Here is a 21,982-nt window from a genome sequence, read left to right as displayed (position 1 = left end):
GTACCAAGTCTTTGCTCTCATGAGCTTATACTGAATAGGAGAGTCAAAGAAATAAAAGCAAATATAATCAAGTATTATCATTATACTAAGTGCCATGAAAAAATAGCAGAGAAGGAGACTCAGAGTAATTGGGGGTTGTTGTTTTAGAGAGGAAAGTCAGGGAAAGTCTCTTAGAGGAGGTGACATTTCATCAGACTTGGGGAAAACAAGGGAATAAGCCACAGAACTCTGGCAGGAGTGCATTTAGATGGAGGAAACTTCATGTGCAAAGGCCCTGAGGCAGGAAAGATGAGCTTGGGGGTGGGGTGACAAAAAACCTACCAGAGCTGCTGCCAAGTTAGAGAAGCAGAGAATGGAAGGAAGGAGGCACTCCTCCCTAGCACCAGTACTTTTGGATTGTTGTTTCCTAAATGTTTCCCCAGTCCATTTTTCCCTTCTCTTCACCCCTGATCTTGTATCTTGTTATACCTGATTTCTCTCTTTGCAGTCAACTCCCCTCAAAGCTACCCTTCATCCTGCTGACAGGATGATCAAAATATGTAACTCTGACCCCATGGTTCTCTGCTTTATACTTTTCCATGTGTTGACTCAGTATTGCTTATAGAGTAAGTCCCAAATGCTTTAACGCTGAGCAAAGTCCCTTAGGACCTAGCCCCTGCCTAACTCTCTACTTCATACACTCCAGCCACACCAAATAGTAGTTCCTCAAATAATGTATTTCTGGGCTCTATGCCTTGCCTCAAGCTGTTTCCGTTCCCTAAAAACCATCCCCTCTCCCAGGTTTTTGCTTGGCTGACTCAAGTCAGACTCAGCTCAGAGTTACTTCTCTTCTGTGTGCTCATTACAGCCTGGGACTGCCTCAGCACTGCCACTTAACAGAACTTATTAAGAAGATCTGTTGATATACATCTGCCTCTCCAGTTAGCTTCTAATTTTCTCAAGGGCAGAGAATTGGTTCTTAATCATGTTTTGCCCCCAGGGCACTGATCTGAATTCTGACCAAAAGCAGCTAAGCCAGGACTGGGTTCATCTCCTTTCCTATGTTGCCAGCTAACAACTCACTTCCAAGTCTGTCTCTTGGTCCCAGGCCCACAACAGACAGCTGCCCTGTGATATTTTGTGCAGGTGAATGTGTTTCAAAAGATGCCTGAAAGTTTCCAAGAGTCTTTAATCACATTTGTCCATAAAATTACAAAAGAAGATAAAATGTATAGCTCACAAGGATAGACATCCATATGTCTATCTGAGAAAAACAGGAAAGAACAGAAATTGTCCTGTGACTTTCACATTTTCACTCACAAGTTTTTTTAAAAAAATACAGAATACTGGAAGAAGCAGGCTTATTTTAAATAAATCCATTTCCAGCATTTCAACCTTTCATTATTTAAACTAAAGGATCACCAGCCAAGTGTAATTTCTATACCTTTATTGTACTTCTCATGATTCTGTAAAGCATAGTATAGAGGAGTTTGAGAATAGATGCTAAGTCAATCCTTTTTCAAATTAACATATTATTTTCCTTAGTTAAGGTTCATTTAAGTTCAAAATTCTAGGTTCCATTAGAAAATTAAATTGATTTTTTAATGCCCACTGCACTCAGTAAAGCAATTTTTGTAGTCCCATGTCCTAATCACCTAAAAAGATTAACCTGGAGCTGATCCTAACCATCACAAACTCTTTCAAAAAGTTTAGTAAAAAAGAAAAGCTAACTATGGTTGTGGAAAAGCTGCTGTCCATCCAACATAAACCAAAGACCGACTTAATACATCCTTAGGGAAAAACTTGCAAATGTTGAGTCTGTTCTCTTCGCAGCATAGAAGAGAGAAACCACCCTGAATTATTTCCTCCGTCTTCTCCTCCCTTAGAATTTTCTCCATTACTTGACATTGATGTGCCCTTCCCTGGACTTCCATTACCTCTCAGATGAGATATGAACTCCCTCGTGATCATGGAGAACACGCTTCCCCTTTAAGACCTCCATGCACTTGAACATCCTTAGCTCTCCACTTGGAAGGCATTTTTCTCCCTCGCTGGTCTGATGAATTCTTACACATCCTTCAGGAAGTAACTCAGACAACACCTGCTTAGTGAGCTCAGTGAAGAGCTGCTGGCTCCCTCCTTACGTCCTCCAGGCAGGGAAAAGAGTAGCCTTCTTTGTACTCTCAGCCCATCCTATACTTTCCAACCTCACTTGGACAAGTGTGATGACTATTTGTTTGCCAGACTAGGAGCTCCCTGAGGGCAGAGACCATGTTTATCCCTCTTTGTATGCTCTGGGACTAACTCGGTGTCTGTGTTTGTTGACTGACTGAGTGAGGCAGAGAGAAATGCTGCAGGGGAGAACAACTCTCCATCCACTAAGGGTTCATGGGAATGTAACCAAGTTACCCCCACATTGGCAAGTGGGGCAAGTTGGTTAAATTACTGCAGCAAAAGAAGGCCTGATCTGACAGTGCCTCCCTACACCCACTGAGCTCCAGCTACTGGATGAAGGACATTTTCACTAAACTCTTAACCCCCAGAGTTTTTCCCTCATAGCACCCATCCTATTCAGCATGGTCATTTACGTTAAATGAATTTAATCCAAAACAAAATGCTCTATTAACTGTCGTACCTTTCCACTTCACCACAATAATTTAAAAGGTTTTCATTTGTGCAAGCATTTTACAGTCAGGAATAAACACAGAGGATAGCAGTGAAAGGTTTGTTTACACGCCTTTACACCCCTGTGTAAGGAAGACATAGTGGAGTTTACATTTATGCCATGTAAATCGCTATAGAACCAGATGTGGCTTACAAGGTACCTTGTAACTCATCCCCTCTAAGCAATAAAGCCTTTTTTTTTTTTTTCTGGCAAAAGTTTGAGAAACTTACTGCTGTTTTCTATCAGCAGATACAACAGATGGCTGGCACATGCCTGCTTTGCTAAATGAAATGGGCTCTCTGCAGAATTACTCTTTGATCCCTAGTGGCATATCCACAACACCACAATGCAAAACACCACAGCATAACAAAATCTAAACATTAAAGGTTTAAAGCTGTGCTTTTGATATGAGTACCTTCTTTAAAGAATCGTGCCCGCAGTATGTAAACATATTCACATTCCCACTTTGAAACCATGGAACAGAGGTCAAAAAACAAGGCATTTCCCCCATTTGGTGACATAAAATTACCACAAAGGTATGACGGCAAACCCCAGGAGTGCGAAGGTATGCAGCCACTTGGATTGTAACAACCAAAACAATCATAACGCCATTAGGAAAAAATGTGGACAGTATACATTAAGGGATTTAAATAATTAATAATAATAATAATAATAAATAATGTGTTACCATAACTTCAGAGTTGGAAGGAGGTGTTTAAGGGTATTTGGCAGTTCCTTTGAAGAGAAAGAGGAGGTACTTGAATTAAAATTCACTGCTGTTTTTCTTTGATTTTTGTCACGGGGAGAAAGGAAGGGAAAAAGCATTTTAATACAGGTCTCCTTAACTCAACCAGTCCAATGGGAAATTTGAGACTGCAGACTGCAGCTGGTTTAATGGGACCCGTGTTACATCATATCAAACACTACACTGCAAAAACAAGCTATCCGGGGCTTTAGGGGCCTTTTAGTGACAGAATTGGATTATCCAGTTGATATTACAGAAACATGTCAGTAGAGCGATTTTTTTTTTTAAGTTAGCAAAAATGTGAGTTAGTTGTTAGGAAAGTGGCCTGATTTTGACTTCTTCCCACCCCCACCCCAACCCACCCCCGCCAATGGTATTTTCCTCATTTTTAAGCTGAATTTGGGTACTACTGACCGGAATCATTCACAAAGACACCGATGTCCAGGCAAAGTTCTCAGGCTTTCCTTATGCTTGATTTTGTATTATTATTGTTATTATTTGGGACAGTTTTCAATAATTCAAGACTTTTTTTTTTAATTGATAGAGAGCTAGTAAGGATTATGAACACATAATTAACCTTACATGTTGGAAAATATTTCACTTGATACACTGTATCTCCAGCATATCTAATATTTCCTATTTTTAATGGTTATACATAATACAAAGGAGCACATTTCTGCAGTTTAACCCAATAAAATCAATTCTTCTAAAATACACACATGACCACCCACCTCCCTAAGGTAGCAAGCAAATTCTCCTCTTCCTTTCCTGTATCCACAGCAACACTTTTAATTTTTGTTTTTAAGCATCTTGAAATTGAGAAAAATTAAGCTATATCACTGCCTTCTAGTGGTTATAAGAATTGTGACCAATATACATGATAAAAAGCTTACTCTAAGATCTGGGCCTGTTGGTACAGGCGGTTAGAACTTGCATAGTAATCCAGGTGGTGGGTTTGAAGTTAATATTGACCAGTTATCTTTACCCAGAGAATTTCTATTCCATAGACACCAATTTCACCCCAACCCTTGCCAACCATCTCAGAAATCCAGGCATTTGGTCACAAGGAGGTGGGAAAACTAGTATAGATGGCTCAACATAAATCCATCATGACTACTAAAAAAAGCCAACATCAAAAGCGATGTCCTATTAACTAGGTTCTAGAGCCATAGTACCTTAGTATCATAATTCAGGTGATAGAATGTATTATAGTAATTAAGATCCAGTCTCTATGATCTTTATAAATTTTATAAGGTTTTATTAAAAACATATTTATTGTATGGGCTATATAAATTAAAATTTTTGGCTTTATACCAAATTGTTTCATATGGAAATCAGCCATGGTGTCCTAATATTAGAATTCAGATTTGCCTAACAAAATTTCTCATTAAAATTTTATTTGAAAGCCATTAGGTTTACAAAGGGTTACTTTCCAAATAAAATGTTTAATTAGTGCGTAGTTTAGAAAACTAAAATGGTTGCTCATGGCCCCTACATGTCTCAAATTTAGGGAAAAATTACAATAAGGAATGCATCGTCGAAAAATGTCAACTATTAAAAGTTATATACAGTAACAAAAAGTATTTTCCCATAATTACTACAAATCCTTTAAGCCTAAACCTCGTTAATAGAAATTTTTCTCTCATCTAAAAGTCTTGAGAAGGGGCATGTCAGAAAATTAGTATTTTAAATGGGGGATAAAGTGGAGACAGAGTTTTCCATGGAAAATGAGGATTTCAGGAAGAGGCAGAGGTTAGATCATTTGATTTCAGGCAGGAAAGCCTTGCAAAGCAGATTTTTGGGGATCTCAAAAGATACTGGTGACAATCCAATAAGCGTTAGTGAATTCTTTGTGCTGCATAGTTATGATCAGCCATGAAGACCGTTTGTTTTACCATTTTGTTGAGTGATGTGTTAATGTAAAAACGATGCTAGATAATAAATATAAGTAAACTATAATACAGAATATCACACAATTTTAAACTCTAAAGTACAACCGTTTGGACACATTTAATGTAAAATAGTTTTTAAAATTGTAAATTAATACACATTCATTGTGGAAAAACCAAAATGTAATAATGCAGATGTCACTAATGTTAACACCTTGTAGGATCAGATGTTTATCAAATGGTTTTTCCTATGTCTGCCTACATATTCTATAATGGAATCAAACAGAATATGCTGTTATAGACTATTGACTTAATTTGTCATGAGCATCTTTCCATGACACTGAGTAGATGTCAAGAATATTCTTATTAATGCTTCATTGTATTCTCCTGCTATTATCACTGGACTTCTAGGTTCTACCCAATTTTTTTTCTTTTTTACTTTTATAAATAGCACAATGAGGAATAGTCTTGCACCTAAATTTTTATTCACATCCATAATTATTTCCTTAGGATGAATCTCTAGAAGTAAAATTTCCCAGTCAAAGGATCTATATCAAGCCTTTTGCCATCAGAGTCGAATTGCCCTACAAATAAAGATTAACACAGGCATCAGCCACATATGAATATGCACAATTCTCCACATACTAAAAACACTTTTAAAAAATTTGACCAATTTGATGTGGAGAAATGAATCTCACTATAATTTTTATTTTCATTTGTTCGAGTGGAACATGGAAGTCATTTTAAATGGCCCCAAGAACAATTTGGGTTCCTGGACTTATAATTTATTGGACGTAGGTAATATCTACTGCCTCCACAAGGTATTCAATTCTAAAGTTATTTTAATTTTCTCCATGTGTTGCCAAAACATTTAAATATTAAGTTTAAATTTTCATTAATCAGCTATGTGTTTTGCTTGTGTTAAAATGCCTAAATGTTTGATATTGGAAAGAAATAACTGGATCATGGAATGACATTTCATTTTCCTGGTCAATATTTTGTTGTGGTTTGGCTTTAGCCAGAGATGCCTTTCAAAATACTTAATTAGTACTGAAGTCATTATTTTTCCCACCTTCAAAATTTCCATGCATTTCAAACAGTATGGTGCTAAAATCACATAACTTTATTGAGTAAAATGAGTTAAATTTAAGTAATATTTTCAAACATCTTGCTGTTTGGCATTATGAAGGTCCTACTCCCTCACTACCATCCCCTGTAAGAAAAACAGACACTGGACTTCACATAGTTACCTGTGGTAACCTATCCAGAGCAGACTGAGCACAGAGAGTGAGATAATTTAATTGAGGAGTTAACGTTGTCAGACATAATGAGATAATCCACATGGGATAATCAACACCCAAACAGGAGAGAAAAAAGATGCTGAAAGCTTCATCTCCATGCCAGTTCCACCATCTTCTCTAATCCCCTACAAGAAATAGTCCTGAGATTGTTTCATATGCAATCCATTTTGTACACAACAATATGCCAATATTTGCAAACACACACTATGCTATAAAGGAGAGATAACATGAAGTTTAAGCCTTTGCTTCAAATTCCATTCTTCAGAAGACACACTCACATGAAAAATAAATAGATAATTAATAAATAGAGCTATTGACATTTTCTGCTTCTCCTACAGTTGCCAACCCCTTTCAGCTAGGGAGAGGCGCAAGTTAAGCTACCTTCTAATGGAGCTTATGAACCCATAAAAGTATAGGTAAAAAAAAAATGTTCTTTTTAAAAACACAGAATTAATATTGACCCCATCGGCCAGTAGTCAAACACAAGTAAACAGATTCAGGTGAAACGAAAAGGAGGTAATAAAAGGCCATTCATTGATTTATTACTAATTTCACAATATTCCAAAATTAATCATCCATAAAGTATCTATAAAGAGGGAATTGTCAAGAAAAAAGGAATAATCTCCCTATAGAGCAGTAAGAGCCTCAGTGAACTTATCTGTAAAATGGGGGTATTAGAATAGATGACATTCTTGTTATCAATTTCAATGGATCCAAAGGATGTCTTTTATTTTGTAACAATGGAAGTGTCAAAGGGTCTAGATTTGATCTACTTTAGAAAAGACAGATGAGAGAACAGATCTGAGGGAAAAAATACAGCTGAAATAATCAAGCCCATATTATAACAGGTAACTAAAGGGAACCAAAGTGGTTTCTCCATTCAAAATAGTTACTTTTTATAAAGTGTTTTTTCTGGATCCCATTCCTCATGAAAATATCCATTTAAGTAATTTTAGATTAAAAAAGACGTGAAAATGTGATTTTAATTAAAATTATAATGATTTTAATAGTAGACACATTTTACCAACTAATGAGCAAAATAATTTATTACTTACCATTTGTCATTAAAGGTCATTTGATTAGAGGTCATTTATGTAATACTAAAACTGTACAAAAGGTTAACACAGATGCTAGTGTGCTAGGAAATAAAAGAAATGCTTCTTTATAAAAATATACTGCAGTTTTCTTTTTCCATGTAAAATTATTAAAATGGTAGCTTAAAAAAATCAATAGCCTGCAATATTTTATAAATGTTCTTATATGACACTTTTTGAATCTGTGAAATTCATACCAATTTTTTTCAAATGCACAATGTCAAAAATACTTATAGACTTTAAAATTGGTTGTACAGTATAAATGTCACAAGTGGTTAGTAGTATATGGTATGGAAAAAGAGTTTTTAAAATCTTTTGTTAAATATTAATAGCAATGATCACAGAAAGAAGTGATGTTGGTATCTGAGGTTTTTATATTTCCAGCTGCCTGAAGACAATGAATCTGATCAAAACAGTGAGCTTAGGCACATTGCTCACCCTTTCCTTTTTGGAGTCTTTAATTTATGTGATATGTTTAAATAAGTGGAAGTTAATTCTTTATTTTGGAGATCAGATTCTCATCACTCTCAAAACTTGTAAAAATGTGCCACACTATTCAATATTTCTACTGGCATCAGGCAGTGGAAAAGGTAATTTTCTCCACCCTTTCCGGTTATAAGAACTTACCTGCCCTGCAGCTTGCCAGGTAAAATTCATGGAATGGATATTGACAGGAATAGCTGGCATTCTCTGTTGAGCTTTTCTGAAATCATGTGTGAAAGGGGCCATTTTCCCCTCTGAAACAATCAAGATATCTTCTTCAAATCCTGGGTTTAAAAAGAAACCAACAAAACTATCAAAGTAGGTGGCGTCAGCAACTTCATGCAAAAAGAACACCAAATATTTAGTATGGGTCATTTCTTCTCACAAAGCACCTGCCTTGGTACCAATGAACTCTCTTCTGATTGTGATACGAATGATGCCAACAGACACATGCTTTCAGGGAAAAGAAGTGAACCTGGAGTTAACTGGTGCTGACAAATGTTGGGTCCACCTAAAAGCCCACCTAAAAGCGTAGGGCCATGGAAACTAGCATCATCAGGATCAGAACACTAGATCAGCTTAGGTTCCTTGAGAGAGACATTTATATACTTTCAGATGGAAAACAGCTAATTAGAAGGGGGAACAATCTTCCTTAGAAATTAAGTTTTAAAAACATACTAAATGCATGCATATCTCCTTTAATGGAAGAACTGGAGACCCAAGCGGGGGAAGGTCCTGGGTACTGGAGCCTTGCTTACCTATGAGCACTCTCGCCTGGTGAGCATCGATCCACAAGTACAGGCTTTCCTCCCGCGGCTGCCCGACCTCCGCCCGCAGCACTAGTAGGCACGGGAGGATGCTCCAGAACCTGAGCGCGGCGGCAGGGAAGGCGCTTCTCTGGGCCATGCTACTCCAGACCTCCTTGCTGATGGCTCTCGCCGCTGAAACTCCTTCTGCCTCCCCTACCCAACCCGCAGACGTTAAGTTGCCCTCAGCCGGAGCTGTTCCCGCGTAGACCTCTGGGTTTGTAGCCTCCCGATAGGGTGCGAGTGAGGAGGGAGGGAAAGAGCGGGCGCCCGCGGGGCAAGAGGAGGGGTGCGAGAGGGAGAGGGGACAGCAGAGACGCTAGACTGGCAAAGCAGCAAATGCCAGCACGCGCGCGGCGAGGCCAACAGTCAGGGGGTTAAATACAGCGAGAGAGGAAGAGCGGGAAGGGCGGGCGCGAGTGGGGTGCGAGCGAGGAGTAAAGAGACCCAGCCGGCCGCCACTGGGGGGCGCTGCCGGGGGCGCGGGGGGCGGGGCGGCGCGGGATTCTCCGAGGCTGAGTTCAGGCCGCGGTGTGCAAAGTGGGAGAGCGCGCACAGGGGGTGCGTGGTGGAGGCGATTGAGGGGAAGAACACTCAGAGGGACCCCTGGCACGATGCTAGCCTGTGCCTGCAGCGAGTCGAGGCATGGGGGAAGGGAAATGGGATGAACTAACAACGCAGGGCTTTGAGCGGGGATGATTGTGATGATGATGACGATTCCCATTTCTATCGCGCTGCTAAATGAAAGTGTACATTCTTCCACTTCTCCCTTTCCGCTACTCTCCTTCCACTCTCTGCAAATCCTGCCCTATCTGACCCGCGGTACGCTGAGATGATGCGCATTCCCATACATTTAAAACCCGAGTCTCCACCGTCCAGAGGTGCCCTGTTTGCAGGCACTCGGCTTGATTCCGGACGCAGGGCTTTCATTCCACACTTGTCAGACACTGCGAAGGGTACTTTACCAGCTGGGGAGGCTCCTCTCACCACTAATCCAGCAGCACCAGGAAAAGTCCCCTGGGCTCTGGATGACAGGCGTACCTGAACCCGTGGGGGTAGAGGTCCCAAAAGTTCTGAATATATTTGCTGGTGTTTCAAGAAATTCGGAGGCACGCACTGGTACAGAAATCACAGGCGCTTGAGGACAAGACCAAGTCTCTGGCCTTGCCCGTGGAAAGAGCAGTTGGCTGGCAGTGAGCTACAGACTAACACACGCATCCGACCCCAGCACGAAGGATTAATATTGTATTAATCTTCCTTAGAAATTAAGTTTTAAAAACATACTAAATGCATTTAACTTGTCTCGTACCTAATTCCTTGGATGCGGAAAGAAAACGGAAGCAAAAGGTTTTTTTCAAACTTAGAAAGATTTCAGACTCAGAAAAGGGTTGTTTACTTCTCTTTTTTAGCACCCAGATGCTGTGACAAATGCCCCAAGGATTGAGTGTCCCCAGACTGGGCATGGTGTTTTTCACTCAGTACTTTGTAGAGTAGTGGACACCTCAAGAGGGAAAAACAAACAGAAACAACAGAGAAGCTGAACATGTGCCTACATTGAGTTAAATAAATATTAGGTCGTGGGAATTTACAAAGAACAGAATGTGAGGTTCCAATTATGAAATATTTTTAGGTGTACAACTGTTGATCTTTGAAGAGAATTACATGTCTATCCATGACTATTTGAACTTGCTGTGTCTTCATTTTAAAAGTACTTTAATTTGAAGTGCTTACTTAATCCTCACAACTCTTTCAAGTAGGTACTATAATTATTTCCATTTTACTGATGAGGAAACAAGGTTCAAAAAGGTCCAGTAAGTTGACTGTGCTTACCCAGCTGGTAAGAGGCAGAGTTAGGGTTCAAATCCCAGTCACTCTGATTTCAAAACCCATTCTCTCAGCCACTATACCTCATACTGATAAGTAAATCATAATTAAGTCTGTCCGCATCCAAAGCTTCACAACTGTTCTTCCTTTAAAATAAAAACAGTGACCTCTTTTCAAAGATTTCATTAGTTTTTGTTTCAGGGAATATTCATTTATATAATGTATTCATATACACTAAGCAATCTTTAAAACACTTTAGCATTATAATGCTAATTGCCTCTCAGTTAAAGATAATAATTTCACAACACGATAGACATTTTCTTTGACTCCAGAAAGTGGTTTTAATTGAAAAAAATTTTTCCTTAGTATTGCTCAAACCCCTATGGCTCTTGGAGCAAGGACGCCCTCTACAGGTTTTTCTAATCAAGTACTAGTGATTGAAAAATATCCTTCATGAAATGTACTTTTTGGTAGAGAAAAAGAGACTAAATTTCCTCTGAATTCAACTTCCTCTGAGTGAGGTTCTTCTGCAGCAGTTGAATTTGATGTTGATAATTAATAGTAATATATCTTGCTACAGCAAGGAAATATTTTTCCTTCCAGAATGGTTGGTCTCTGTTCACTTCTCCCCAACAGTGGGCAATTAGAAAAAATATATTTTATTAGAGATAGATTAAAATGCTATTTTAAATATCTTGGATTTGAACTCTTTTGGTTTTTAAATGGAAGGAACGAACATATTTTATGTTATATAACAGTCAGATATTTTGAAGAGTAACAGGGTGTATCTTTTGGGTGGAAGGTCCATCTAAGAACTAAACCAGACTTGTCTCTCCTTTCTGTTCTTAAGGCGTAGTGACAGTGGCTTTTTCATTTAGAATGCAATTGTGTTTTAAAATTTCTCTACTCAAATAAAACTGTAATAATATTTATTTGCCCATGAAAAAATTGGAAATAATATGCTAGGAGGCATTACAAGTCAACTTCTTTTAGTTTGCAAATTCTACCATTTATTTTCCATTTCATTATCCTTCTTTTTCTTGCACAACTTATTCTCATCAATTACATTTGCAGGCAGGTTTGTTTATTTGTTTATTAACTCATTCACTCATTCCGCAAAGATTTATTAAACTCTTATTTTGTGTGAGGTACTGTCCTAGAAATTACAGGGGATAGAAAGGCAAGCAAAAAGATAGCCCGTGCTCTCGAATTCTCAGTCTAACAGGCAAGAGTGTTAAGAATGAACAACAGAGAGGAATGAATACCATGATAGGGACATACTCGGGGTATTTTGGGACTTGGAGGAAAGTTCTAATGCAGACTTGGTGCTGGGAAGACTTCCTAAAGTGTAGGGTACTCGAGCAGTCTTGAATATGCAAGTTTAAAGGACAATTGACCAAGGGAGGAAGACAAGGGATGTTTATGCACAAAGAGTAGCAATGGCAAGAACAGAGACGAGAGAAATAGTGGTACTATCCAGGATCTGCAAGGAACAGACTGCAGTATGATAAACCTGGAGTGGGGGAGAGAGGAAGTGGCTGGATGAAGCCAAAAAGGCAGGTAGGAGCTGGTTATGGAAGATTGTGCTGAGAAGAATCCCAAATAATTTATGGAGTGGCACTGTCCTCCAGGAGGTGGAGCATAGCTCCCCACTCCTTAAGTGGGCTGTGCATACTGATTTCCTTTCATAGAATTCAGTATGGAAAGGGGGAGAAAAGAGTAACTTTATAATGAAGAGACTTGACAGACATGACCTCATCTAAGTGACCAAGGTCAACAGTGATAAGTTATATTGATAGTATGTACCCTTGACATGATGTGATGAGAATGACACTTTGCCTCTGCATCCTTCTACGGAAAACCCATAACCTCTGTCTAATCATGAGAAAACTATCAGAAAAACCCAATTGAGGGACATTCTATAAAATACCTGACCAGTAATCCTCAAAACTGTCAGGCCACCAAAAACAAGGGAAGTCTGAGAAACTGTCACAGCCAAGCGGAGCCTAAGGACACATGACAACTAAATGTAATGTGGTATCCTGGATGGGATCCTGGGACAAGGACATCAGATAAAAACTAAGGAAATCTAAATAAACTATTAGTAATAATGTATTAATGTTGGTTCAGTAATTGTGACAAATATACTCATGTAAAATGTTAACAATAAGGTAAATGAGTATAGGCTATATGGGAACTCTCTATACTATTGTTTCCATTTTTCTGTAAGTCTAAAGCTATTCTCAAAATGAAGTTTATTTTAAAAATAAAAGGTAAAGGCAGATGCATTTAAAAACACTTAGCTGCTGACATTTGAAAATCAGAAGATTTCTCATAAAACTTTGAATTTCTAGGTTCTCAAGGCCTTTTCTGGATTCTCATGGCTTTTTCAAGGAAAATTTAGCAATCTGGCAATATTCCTTCCTTACAAGGAGATGTGTGTCAGTCGCCGTGAGAGTTGGGACTGCCATTCAAACAGTGTTAGACTTCTCAGTTACAATACTCTTCTACCCAGCATTCTTCACTCATCTACTTGAATTGCTGGACTTTCATAGACTTCTGAGTTTGCTAATCGTGACCTGGAGGAGAGGTAATGGAATACACAGGGGGAAGGTGCCTGAGGGGGCGGAAGCTAACCCTCATCATGGAAGTGCAGTGATGGGGGGAACAAGGGCAAAACCTGCTGTAGAGGGGAATCTTGTCGGTATCCTTCCTGCTGCCACTCTGCCTTGCATGGTCTCAGTCAGAACTGTCTCGGTGACATCAGTTGTTGGGACTGAGGCACGGGCACATCAGATGCACCGTGAACTGTGTTTGGAGAAGGAGGGGGAAGTCCCCCCCTACCCCCCCACCCCCCCACCCCTTGAGGGACTCAAGGAGTTGAACCGGCAACCTTGTGATTGAGAGCCCACTGGCCCATGTGGGAATCCAACCAGCAGCCTTCGGAGTTAGGAGCATGGAGCTCTAACCGCATGAGCCACCGGGCCGGCCCGCCAAGCACTATTTTTAATGTAGTCCTGTTTCTATAAAACAAATTGTGTGTGTGTGTGTGTGTGTGTGTGTGCACGGGTGTGTGTTTTATATGCATATAAAACTGTGCATAGAAAATGTCTGAAAGGTTACATACCAAAATAGTTCCAGGAATTATCTATGGGGAGTGGGACTGGAACTAGGGCCTGGAACAAATATTTCCTGATTTTTTAAAAATATGAGCAAACAGGGAGCATTTGAAATTTTTGCTCCCCAGCTTATGTTGTCAGTTTGGCTCAAATAAACTTCTATAAAAATTTTTTAAAAAATGAGCAGACATTTTTGTAACTAAAAACCATTTTTAAAAAGAGAGAAAGGGCGTTTCTTTTCTGCTTCAGTCAGTTTCTCCTGCAGTAGTCAGCTGTCACAACCCTAAGCCAGCACCTCTTGCTGTGCTGTGTCCATGCTTTATCACTGAAGAAATGTACATCACAACACATGACAGACAGCTCATTACTGAAGCACAGCACAGCTTGAGCATTTCTCATCATCCCATGCAAGACTCTTGCTCTACTTTCCTCACATGATGGCATTGCCAAGCAACCTAGCATATCTTGCCTTCCACAAGCCATTTCCATTATTTTCTGTTCATCCATGCTGTTGCATCCCTATGACATTTAACAGCTATATTTTTTTATAACAGAAAAAAACAAAAACAATTTTATTGCCCAATATTAGAGGAATGGAAAAAAAATTAGAATACCTTCATAGGGTGAAATATTATTGAACTATTAAAATTAATGTTCTAACTTATGTATTCAACCACAAAACTATCATTGCAATCAAGATAATGTACATGGACCATCATTCCCAAAAGTTGAACAAATCATATACTTTAAATATGTACAGTTTATTGTATGTGTGCTGTATTACACTGAATTTGTTTAAAATTTTTTAAGAAATGAAAAGAATTGATATTTTATTAGGACACAAAAAGTGCTATCCATAAAAGAAAAAAATTGGTAAATTGGACTATATTAAAATGAAGAAATTTTTAAAATTCTTTTTTTACATTTATTTTATTTTTCAATTAGAATTGACATTCAACATTATTTTATAAAGAACTTCTTTTATTAAAAGATAGCATTGAGAGTGAAAAGACAAACCACAGAGTGGGAGATGATACTTGGATATGCGTATCGGACTCTTATTCAGAATATATAAAGAAATTCTACAAATCCATAAGAAAAAGGAACTCAGAATACAAATGTGTCCTTCCAATAGTAATAACCACATACTTCATGTGAAAGCACTTTGTAGCTGTGAAAGCCCTACCAGTAGCTGGTATTTTATGAGTTCCCATCGCAGTGATCTAAGTAGCTAAGGCTTAAGACCTGGGTATGGAGCTGCTCACTCACCTGGAAATCTGAGGCTGTCCTCAGGACACAAGAGTGGGAGGGTTTTCTTCCTGTGATGACTGATTTCTGAAGTCTCCAGAGTATTATGAAACCTTCCTCCCTCGATTCTTCTCTCTGACTTACTTGCTCATCTGCGTTCTAGTCCTTCTCCCATTCCTACATCCAGAAAGTTATCACAGACAAGACATCCTAGAACACCTGAAGAAATGGCAGATTCCATCATGAACAGAAATACTATATGAAGGAACTTAATTCAGAATAAGCCTTTAAAAAGCAGCAAGAAGATTTTGACATATAGCATTGAAGAGGCCATTTTGCCTAAAGCAAGAGCAGGCACATCATTCTTCCCCATCCTTTGGCGGGGTTGTTCGGGCGTCAGTAGGAATGGGACTGCTACCGCCACAAGTAACCATCACTCCTTCCTTCCCTGAGCCTTTCTCTGTCTGGTGAGGCTGAGGGATGGCAAAGGACTGAGGGGTGGGGTGAAGACATCTAGTTTGTATATCACCTGGTAAAAGAAAATCTGAAAATGTGATGGTTTGTAGACATTCTAGAAAAACAAATGAGGTGTTTGGCAATCTTTCCAAGCAAAAACACCAATGATACATATGAGATACATAATACGTATGTACCAAAGATATACATACACACATATATAGTGTGTGTGTACATATATATATAGACATATATATATAGACATATATATCTTTATATAGCCTTTGAATACATATGGCTACATATCTATATATGTATTATATCTATAACTATATCTACATCTATACATTCAGTGATACAAGAAACAACATTAAAAGATAAATGATATCTTGACGGAGACGTGTTGGGTTAAAATCCTTAATGTAAGACAATTCTTGCCAAAATTTTAAAAAGGAGATGAATATCTCCTTTTCTATGAATAGAAACATGGATAAAACTTCAGGTAATTGACATATATATACAAATAAATTAAAAACTATGGTCAGTTAACATTGTAAAAGAGATCCAACTTCACTGGTAAACACAGAAATACAAAGAAAAACAATAAGATATTCTCTTTTACCTTTCATTAGGGCAAAGATGAAAATGATTCTTAGCATTTGCTGTTGATGAGCGTAGGAATTGGTGCAATCTTTCTAGAAAGTGATATAGTATCATGTATTAACATTTTAGAGAGGCATACTTTTAACAAGAATTTTTACTTTTGATAATTTATGAAATAGTTAAATATGCATAAAACATATATGAACAAGAGTGTTCTTGACAAACTTTACAATATTGAGAATTAGAAACAATGATCATCAAATTGAACAGGTGAGCATAAAATGGAATGTCATGCTTCAAGTTAAAATGCTGTCTAATGAAATGTGTTAACATGAAAAGAAGTCCTCATTATTTTAAATAAAAAAGAGGTACGAAACAGCATGGATGAGCGTGGGATAATCAACAGTATAATTACAGTGTGGTTTAAAATACGTCTATGTATGTTAACATATTTGGTGTATATGTGGACACTACTTATGAGGTCGGACAGTTAAGTTCACAAACTCATCCTAGAAAAAGTGCTACATACCTCATTGCTGAATATCATTACAGTCACCTTCAAAGTACTCCCTTTGGGTGGCTATGCACTGATGCCAGCACCTAGTCCAACCTTCAAAGCAATTTTGGAACTCTTTTTCTTGAATGGCCATCAGAGCGGTCGTCGTATTACCCTTGATGTCCTGAATGTCATCAAAATCTCTTCCTTTCCATATTTCCTTTATCTTCAGGTAAAGAAAGAAGTCATTGGGGGCCAGATCAAGTGAGTAGGGAAGGTGTTTCGATACAGTTATTTGTTTACTGGCTAAAACTCCCTCACATACAGTGCCGTGTGAGCTGGTGCATTGTCGTGATGCAAGAGCCATGAATTGCTGGCGAAAAGTTCAGGTCGTTTTCGTCTAACTTTTTCATGCAGCCTTTTCAACACTTCCAAATAGTAAACTTGGTTAACTGTTTGTCCAGTTGGTACATATTCATAATGACTAATCCCTCTGGTATAAAAAAAGGTTAGCAACATCATTGCAACAAAGTTCGCGAACTTAATTGTCACGTCGGATATGTGAACAGTGATTAACTTTAGATGGTTAAGTTACTCCAGATTTTCACTATCATCATTATATCACCTGGTTGTATTATCTAAATCTTTTATAAATAACAGATATTAATAAGAAAAAATAATAAAGCTATTTCCCTTTGTTTGAAAAAATATTTATTGGGTTTTTTTATTTCAAGCAAAGAGATTGAATCAAAATGTCCTGTATCCCCATGAATGATGATTGTTTTGGAGTCTGCAAGAGCATTATTAAAGGTTAGCCATCAACAAGCTTGATAAATCAAGTTTTACAAGAACCTCGCTCATTTTGGAAGAATACCAAGGAATTACCTGCTGTTTGGAAACTTGTTTACAGTATATTTACCGTCTCCACAAAATTTCTCCTTCTCTTTAGGCTTTTAGTGCCACTTGAGAGGCAACATAGACTAATGGAAAGAATGCAGATTGTGGAATCAAAATAGCTCCCTCCTCACCCCCCATCAATTGAGTACATGTATTTGAGGACACTTTGATTAACTGCTTCAATTCAGATTCAGTTTAAGGAATACTTCTGGCTTTCAAGTGCCTGAACTACAGTTGGTACTTTATGAGTATCTGTTAAATATACATTGAAAGATTTAATGCAATATTTGGATATCCAAATGGCTGTGGTTGGTTCCCTCATATAAGTTACTTAGCCTCTTCCAAGTTACCGCAGGCCGTCTGCAAAAATTTACTCTTAACTCAAACTGTTCTAATGCACTGAATGCCTTAGACATTTCTCACTAATTTACATGGAGCCATAGAACTTAGTCCCAGGAGGAAATTTTGCTTTGCCCTTTGGATATTGCAATACAAACTTTACCATCAATGGACAATGGGGCCGAGGTCTAGCTTCATCCTCTGTGCTACCTTACCTGTATCAACTACAATTTCAGAGAGCATTGTGACTCTAAAAACTCTTCCCATACACAACAACAACAACAAAATATAAATTATAAATATAAAATATATATATAACTATATATATATATTTTATATATATATAAATTATAAATATATAATTTAAAACTTGTATCAAGGATTTTATAAGATATATTGTTGGAAGTTGCCTTATTGATAACTGATAACCACAATAAGAGTCTAATCCTTCTATCTTGCACTTGTTCTTAAGAATACTCGTGTCCTGAGGCATTATTCCCTGGACCATCTCCACATGACACATTTTCTTTCCACTCATGAGAATAATCAAAATCAAACCATGTCAGATTATGTGACTGACTTTATTTAGGTAAAATACTGAATAACATTTGTGCCCATCGTAACCTTAAAAAAGGTGCACTTGTAAATTTTAAAAGACACATTCAAAGTTTTAAGGGAGATCAGCTAGTTGTGAAGGTAAAACCTATTGAGGGGGGCGATACCTTGGCAGAGTTAACACAAAATAGGAAGTTAATTTTATGCGGACAAATCTCAATTTTGTTATTTCCAAGTTGATTTGGATCTCAGAGACTATTGCAGGCTAAGCAAACTCAAACAACTGGGATAAACCAAAATTATCATTTATTAATCTCCACTATGGGGAATATATTTCTGAAGGCTAGAATGCAAAAGTCAGCATGATAAGAAAGGCATCCCTTTCCTAGTAAGAAGGAATGTGCAGAATTCAATTATTAATCAGAAGATTGGTGAACATTGATCATGAATGAGAGTATTGGATGGCCTGAGTTACTTCATCTTAGCCAGTGAATCTCAATGGCCACCCACTAGGAGGCATTTTAGAAATTTGTGGGGATGCTTTTGGTTGTTACAATAATTAAAGGGTGCTTTGTGCTCTTACAGGGTATAAGCCAGGAATGGTACAGACAAGGCCATAGATAAATTCTCCCTCAGTCTACACATCTTTTGATTACCCCATTTGCGATTCATGTAGATGAAAACCCATTTACAATTATCTGAACCTAGAAACCTAGCTCCATTTTATACACAAAAAACATACAGTTTTTAATGTACACTGACTTTTCCAGAAGTGCAACTACTGGGAATAGTAAGATTCTGTGAAAAGTAAGATTGTACTTGGTTTTGTTTGGATCTTTACCAAGAATTATTCACATTTTGGAAAAATCACATCACACCTCTGCTTTTTTCATTCCCCTGTACTTTTTATACCTAATAGCTTCTGATCTTCTTACTTTCCTTGAAACCAAACTTTTTCATTAAAGTAGATGCAAGCATCTGATTACTTTAGTAGGTCTACAATAGTTGTGCTCAGCCATTTCCATTTTGAATACATATTATTTTATAGTTGACTTTTTGCTTCCCTTATATATGTTAGAGCATTATACTTATTATTTTGAAATGATATGTGTTAGAGTAGATAATTTTATCTCTGGGTTCTATTTGAGGATAGTAAAGGGGGAATAACAGAACATCTATTATAAAAAAGGCAGCTTTGGGTCAGTCTTTAAAGGCTATATACTATGTGGTTTCCTTTATGTGACATTCGAGAAAATCACTATAGAACAGGGAACACATGAGTGGTTACCAGAAGCCAGGGGTTCCCGAGAAGGTTTCATTACAAAGGGGTAGCAAGAGGAAATTTTGGGAGGGGCAGTGTTAGCTGTTCTGAATCTTGATTGTGGTGGTGATTACATGACTGCATGCATTTGTCAAACCTCGTCGACATGCACACCAAAAAGAGAGAAAATTTTACTGTATGTAAATTTTAAAATGTTTAAAAACAAGGGGGAAAAACATAAATAAAACACAAAAAATAAGACAACCAACATGGTAGTGTCGGGTCTCAGTGTTGAGAACCACTGATCTAGGCCATAGAAACACCTGATGATATTCATGCCCCCACAGTATAACTCGCATCTCTGCTGACTCATCGTTCTCATCATTCTCCTGTGAATACTGTCAGACACGTAGAGATAAAAACTCCTTGTTATAGAATTCATGACAATAAATGAACTATATCTCAGTCAAAGCCAGCAAGTTATTGGCAGTAAGGATTAAAACCTAGCCACTTACTTCTACTGATTTTTTTTACTATGCCATACTTTCTTCATAGTTTTGTGCTAAAATGGAAGAATTCTGTGAATTCTTAAGTTTTTCCATTCGTTGCCAGCACTACACCTCTAAAGTAAAATAAAATAAAATACCAATATTCATATTATACTACCACCTCAGTCTACTAAGAAAGCAAAAAAAAAAAATTGTTTTCTTAATAACATCACCATTTGCATTCCTAGAAGAAAAGTGTACTGTAATGTCACTTCTATTGACAGAAAATATGTCTCTGATGTTTTTTATAAGGTGTTTACAATAGGTCAGTGTTTTGGCAAGGGTGTTAAGGGCTTTTTGCCATTTACAGTATTTATTCTGCAGCCTTCTGAATGTACTTTGGGAAATTTTGACATGTAAGAATTTTTAGTTCACTTACTGTAGGCAATTAAAATGGTTAAGGGAGAAACATTAACTAATAAATGCCTTAATTTGAGTAATATACAGATAATAGGTATCAAAATGATGAATTATTAGCACTTTAAATTTTCTGGCCTAACAGCTATTCAACCAATTAAGTTACTTAAATAAGTAGCAAGAATATAACATTTAATCATTCATTGATATCTATGCTAAGAATCTGTAATTCAAATCCAGATGCTGGCTTTCTAAAAGAAGAATCAAATAAATGTCACTTTGATAAGTTGCTTCACAAGTGAATTCAAATGATTTAAAAATAAAAAAAACAAAATCTACTTTTATTGACTGTAAGCTGAACCATAGATTTGAAGCCAAGATAAAGAAGATATTGATACCCAAACTGTACAGTCTATCATCTGTGGCACACAACCAAGCTTCAAGTGGTACTTCTATTTTAGTTACTCATAATTGGGTTTGCAATCATCGGTGGGAGTGGAGGTGGAGGTATAGGTGAAATAAAATTGGTCATGAGTAGATAATTATTGAAACCGAAACTTCCTCTGCTAGCTATGATGGAGTAACCAGTACTGGACTTGTCCTCCCACTGCGAACAACTAGGAAATTGGACAAAACGTAAGAAGCATCTATTTTAAGATGTTAGAGAAAAGGAAATGTAAGTTTGTAAATCCTAAAAGAAAGGAAACAAATTATGTAAGCCCCATGATCACTCTGGCTTTGTTTTTCTGAAGATGCTTTCCTGACTATGAATCGGGGAGAGGGAATCTAAGTAGATCAAGGTAGTCTCTGAAGAGACAGAGACCAGGGAGACTGAGGCACGGGGAATTGGTGGATCAAAGTACTTAGAAGAGAGATTATGTAAAAAAAGATTGTCAAAAGCTCAATAAGTCTTCATAGAAGTCCCCTTGAGCCTGTTTCTCAATACTAAGCTGAAAATTCATAGGGGGAAATGTCACAAGGCTGGTTAAAGAATCACTGGGAAGCTGTAAGCTGAAAAATTCCCAGAGCTCACACAGAGCTAGGAGACATTTGAGTTTCAACCAATCAAAGTGAAGAGACTTCGTTGGACACCCAAGGCACTTGGTAGAGATCCCAGAAGAATAACCTTTTAATGGTAGGGTGACATTAGCTCTAGAGTAAAGAACACCCTAGATCTACCCCTAACAAAGCTTAAAAACAAGATTCAAAAGGATCAAGCTAATATGTAAGTCACTCCCTTCAAAAGCAAGATTCAGCACTCTAAAGAAAACAATTTTTAATCCAGATATTTAAAACATAAAATTCATAATGCCCAGC

General features: G+C 37.6%; 1 protein-coding gene across 1 annotated transcript in view; it reads right to left on the bottom strand.

Annotated features, from left to right (window-relative positions):
• The window catches only part of WIF1 (WNT inhibitory factor 1), a 70,328-nt gene extending 61,011 nt beyond the window's left edge, over positions 1-9,317 (bottom strand). The window contains exons 1-2 of the mRNA XM_019732411.2: positions 8,915-9,317; positions 8,301-8,440 (exon numbers count right to left, since the gene is read on the bottom strand). Coding sequence (XP_019587970.1) covers positions 8,301-8,440; positions 8,915-9,062 — 288 coding nt within the window. The 5' untranslated portion in view covers positions 9,063-9,317. The remainder of the gene's footprint in view (positions 1-8,300; positions 8,441-8,914) is intronic.
• Positions 9,318-21,982: the final 12,665 nt, after the last annotated feature.

Source organism: Rhinolophus sinicus, linkage group LG02 (assembly GCF_036562045.2).
Source record: "Rhinolophus sinicus isolate RSC01 linkage group LG02, ASM3656204v1, whole genome shotgun sequence".
Taxonomy (NCBI): domain Eukaryota; kingdom Metazoa; phylum Chordata; class Mammalia; order Chiroptera; family Rhinolophidae; genus Rhinolophus; species Rhinolophus sinicus.
Note: the sequence above shows the minus strand (reverse complement) of the source record. Positions and strands in the feature narration are given on the sequence as shown.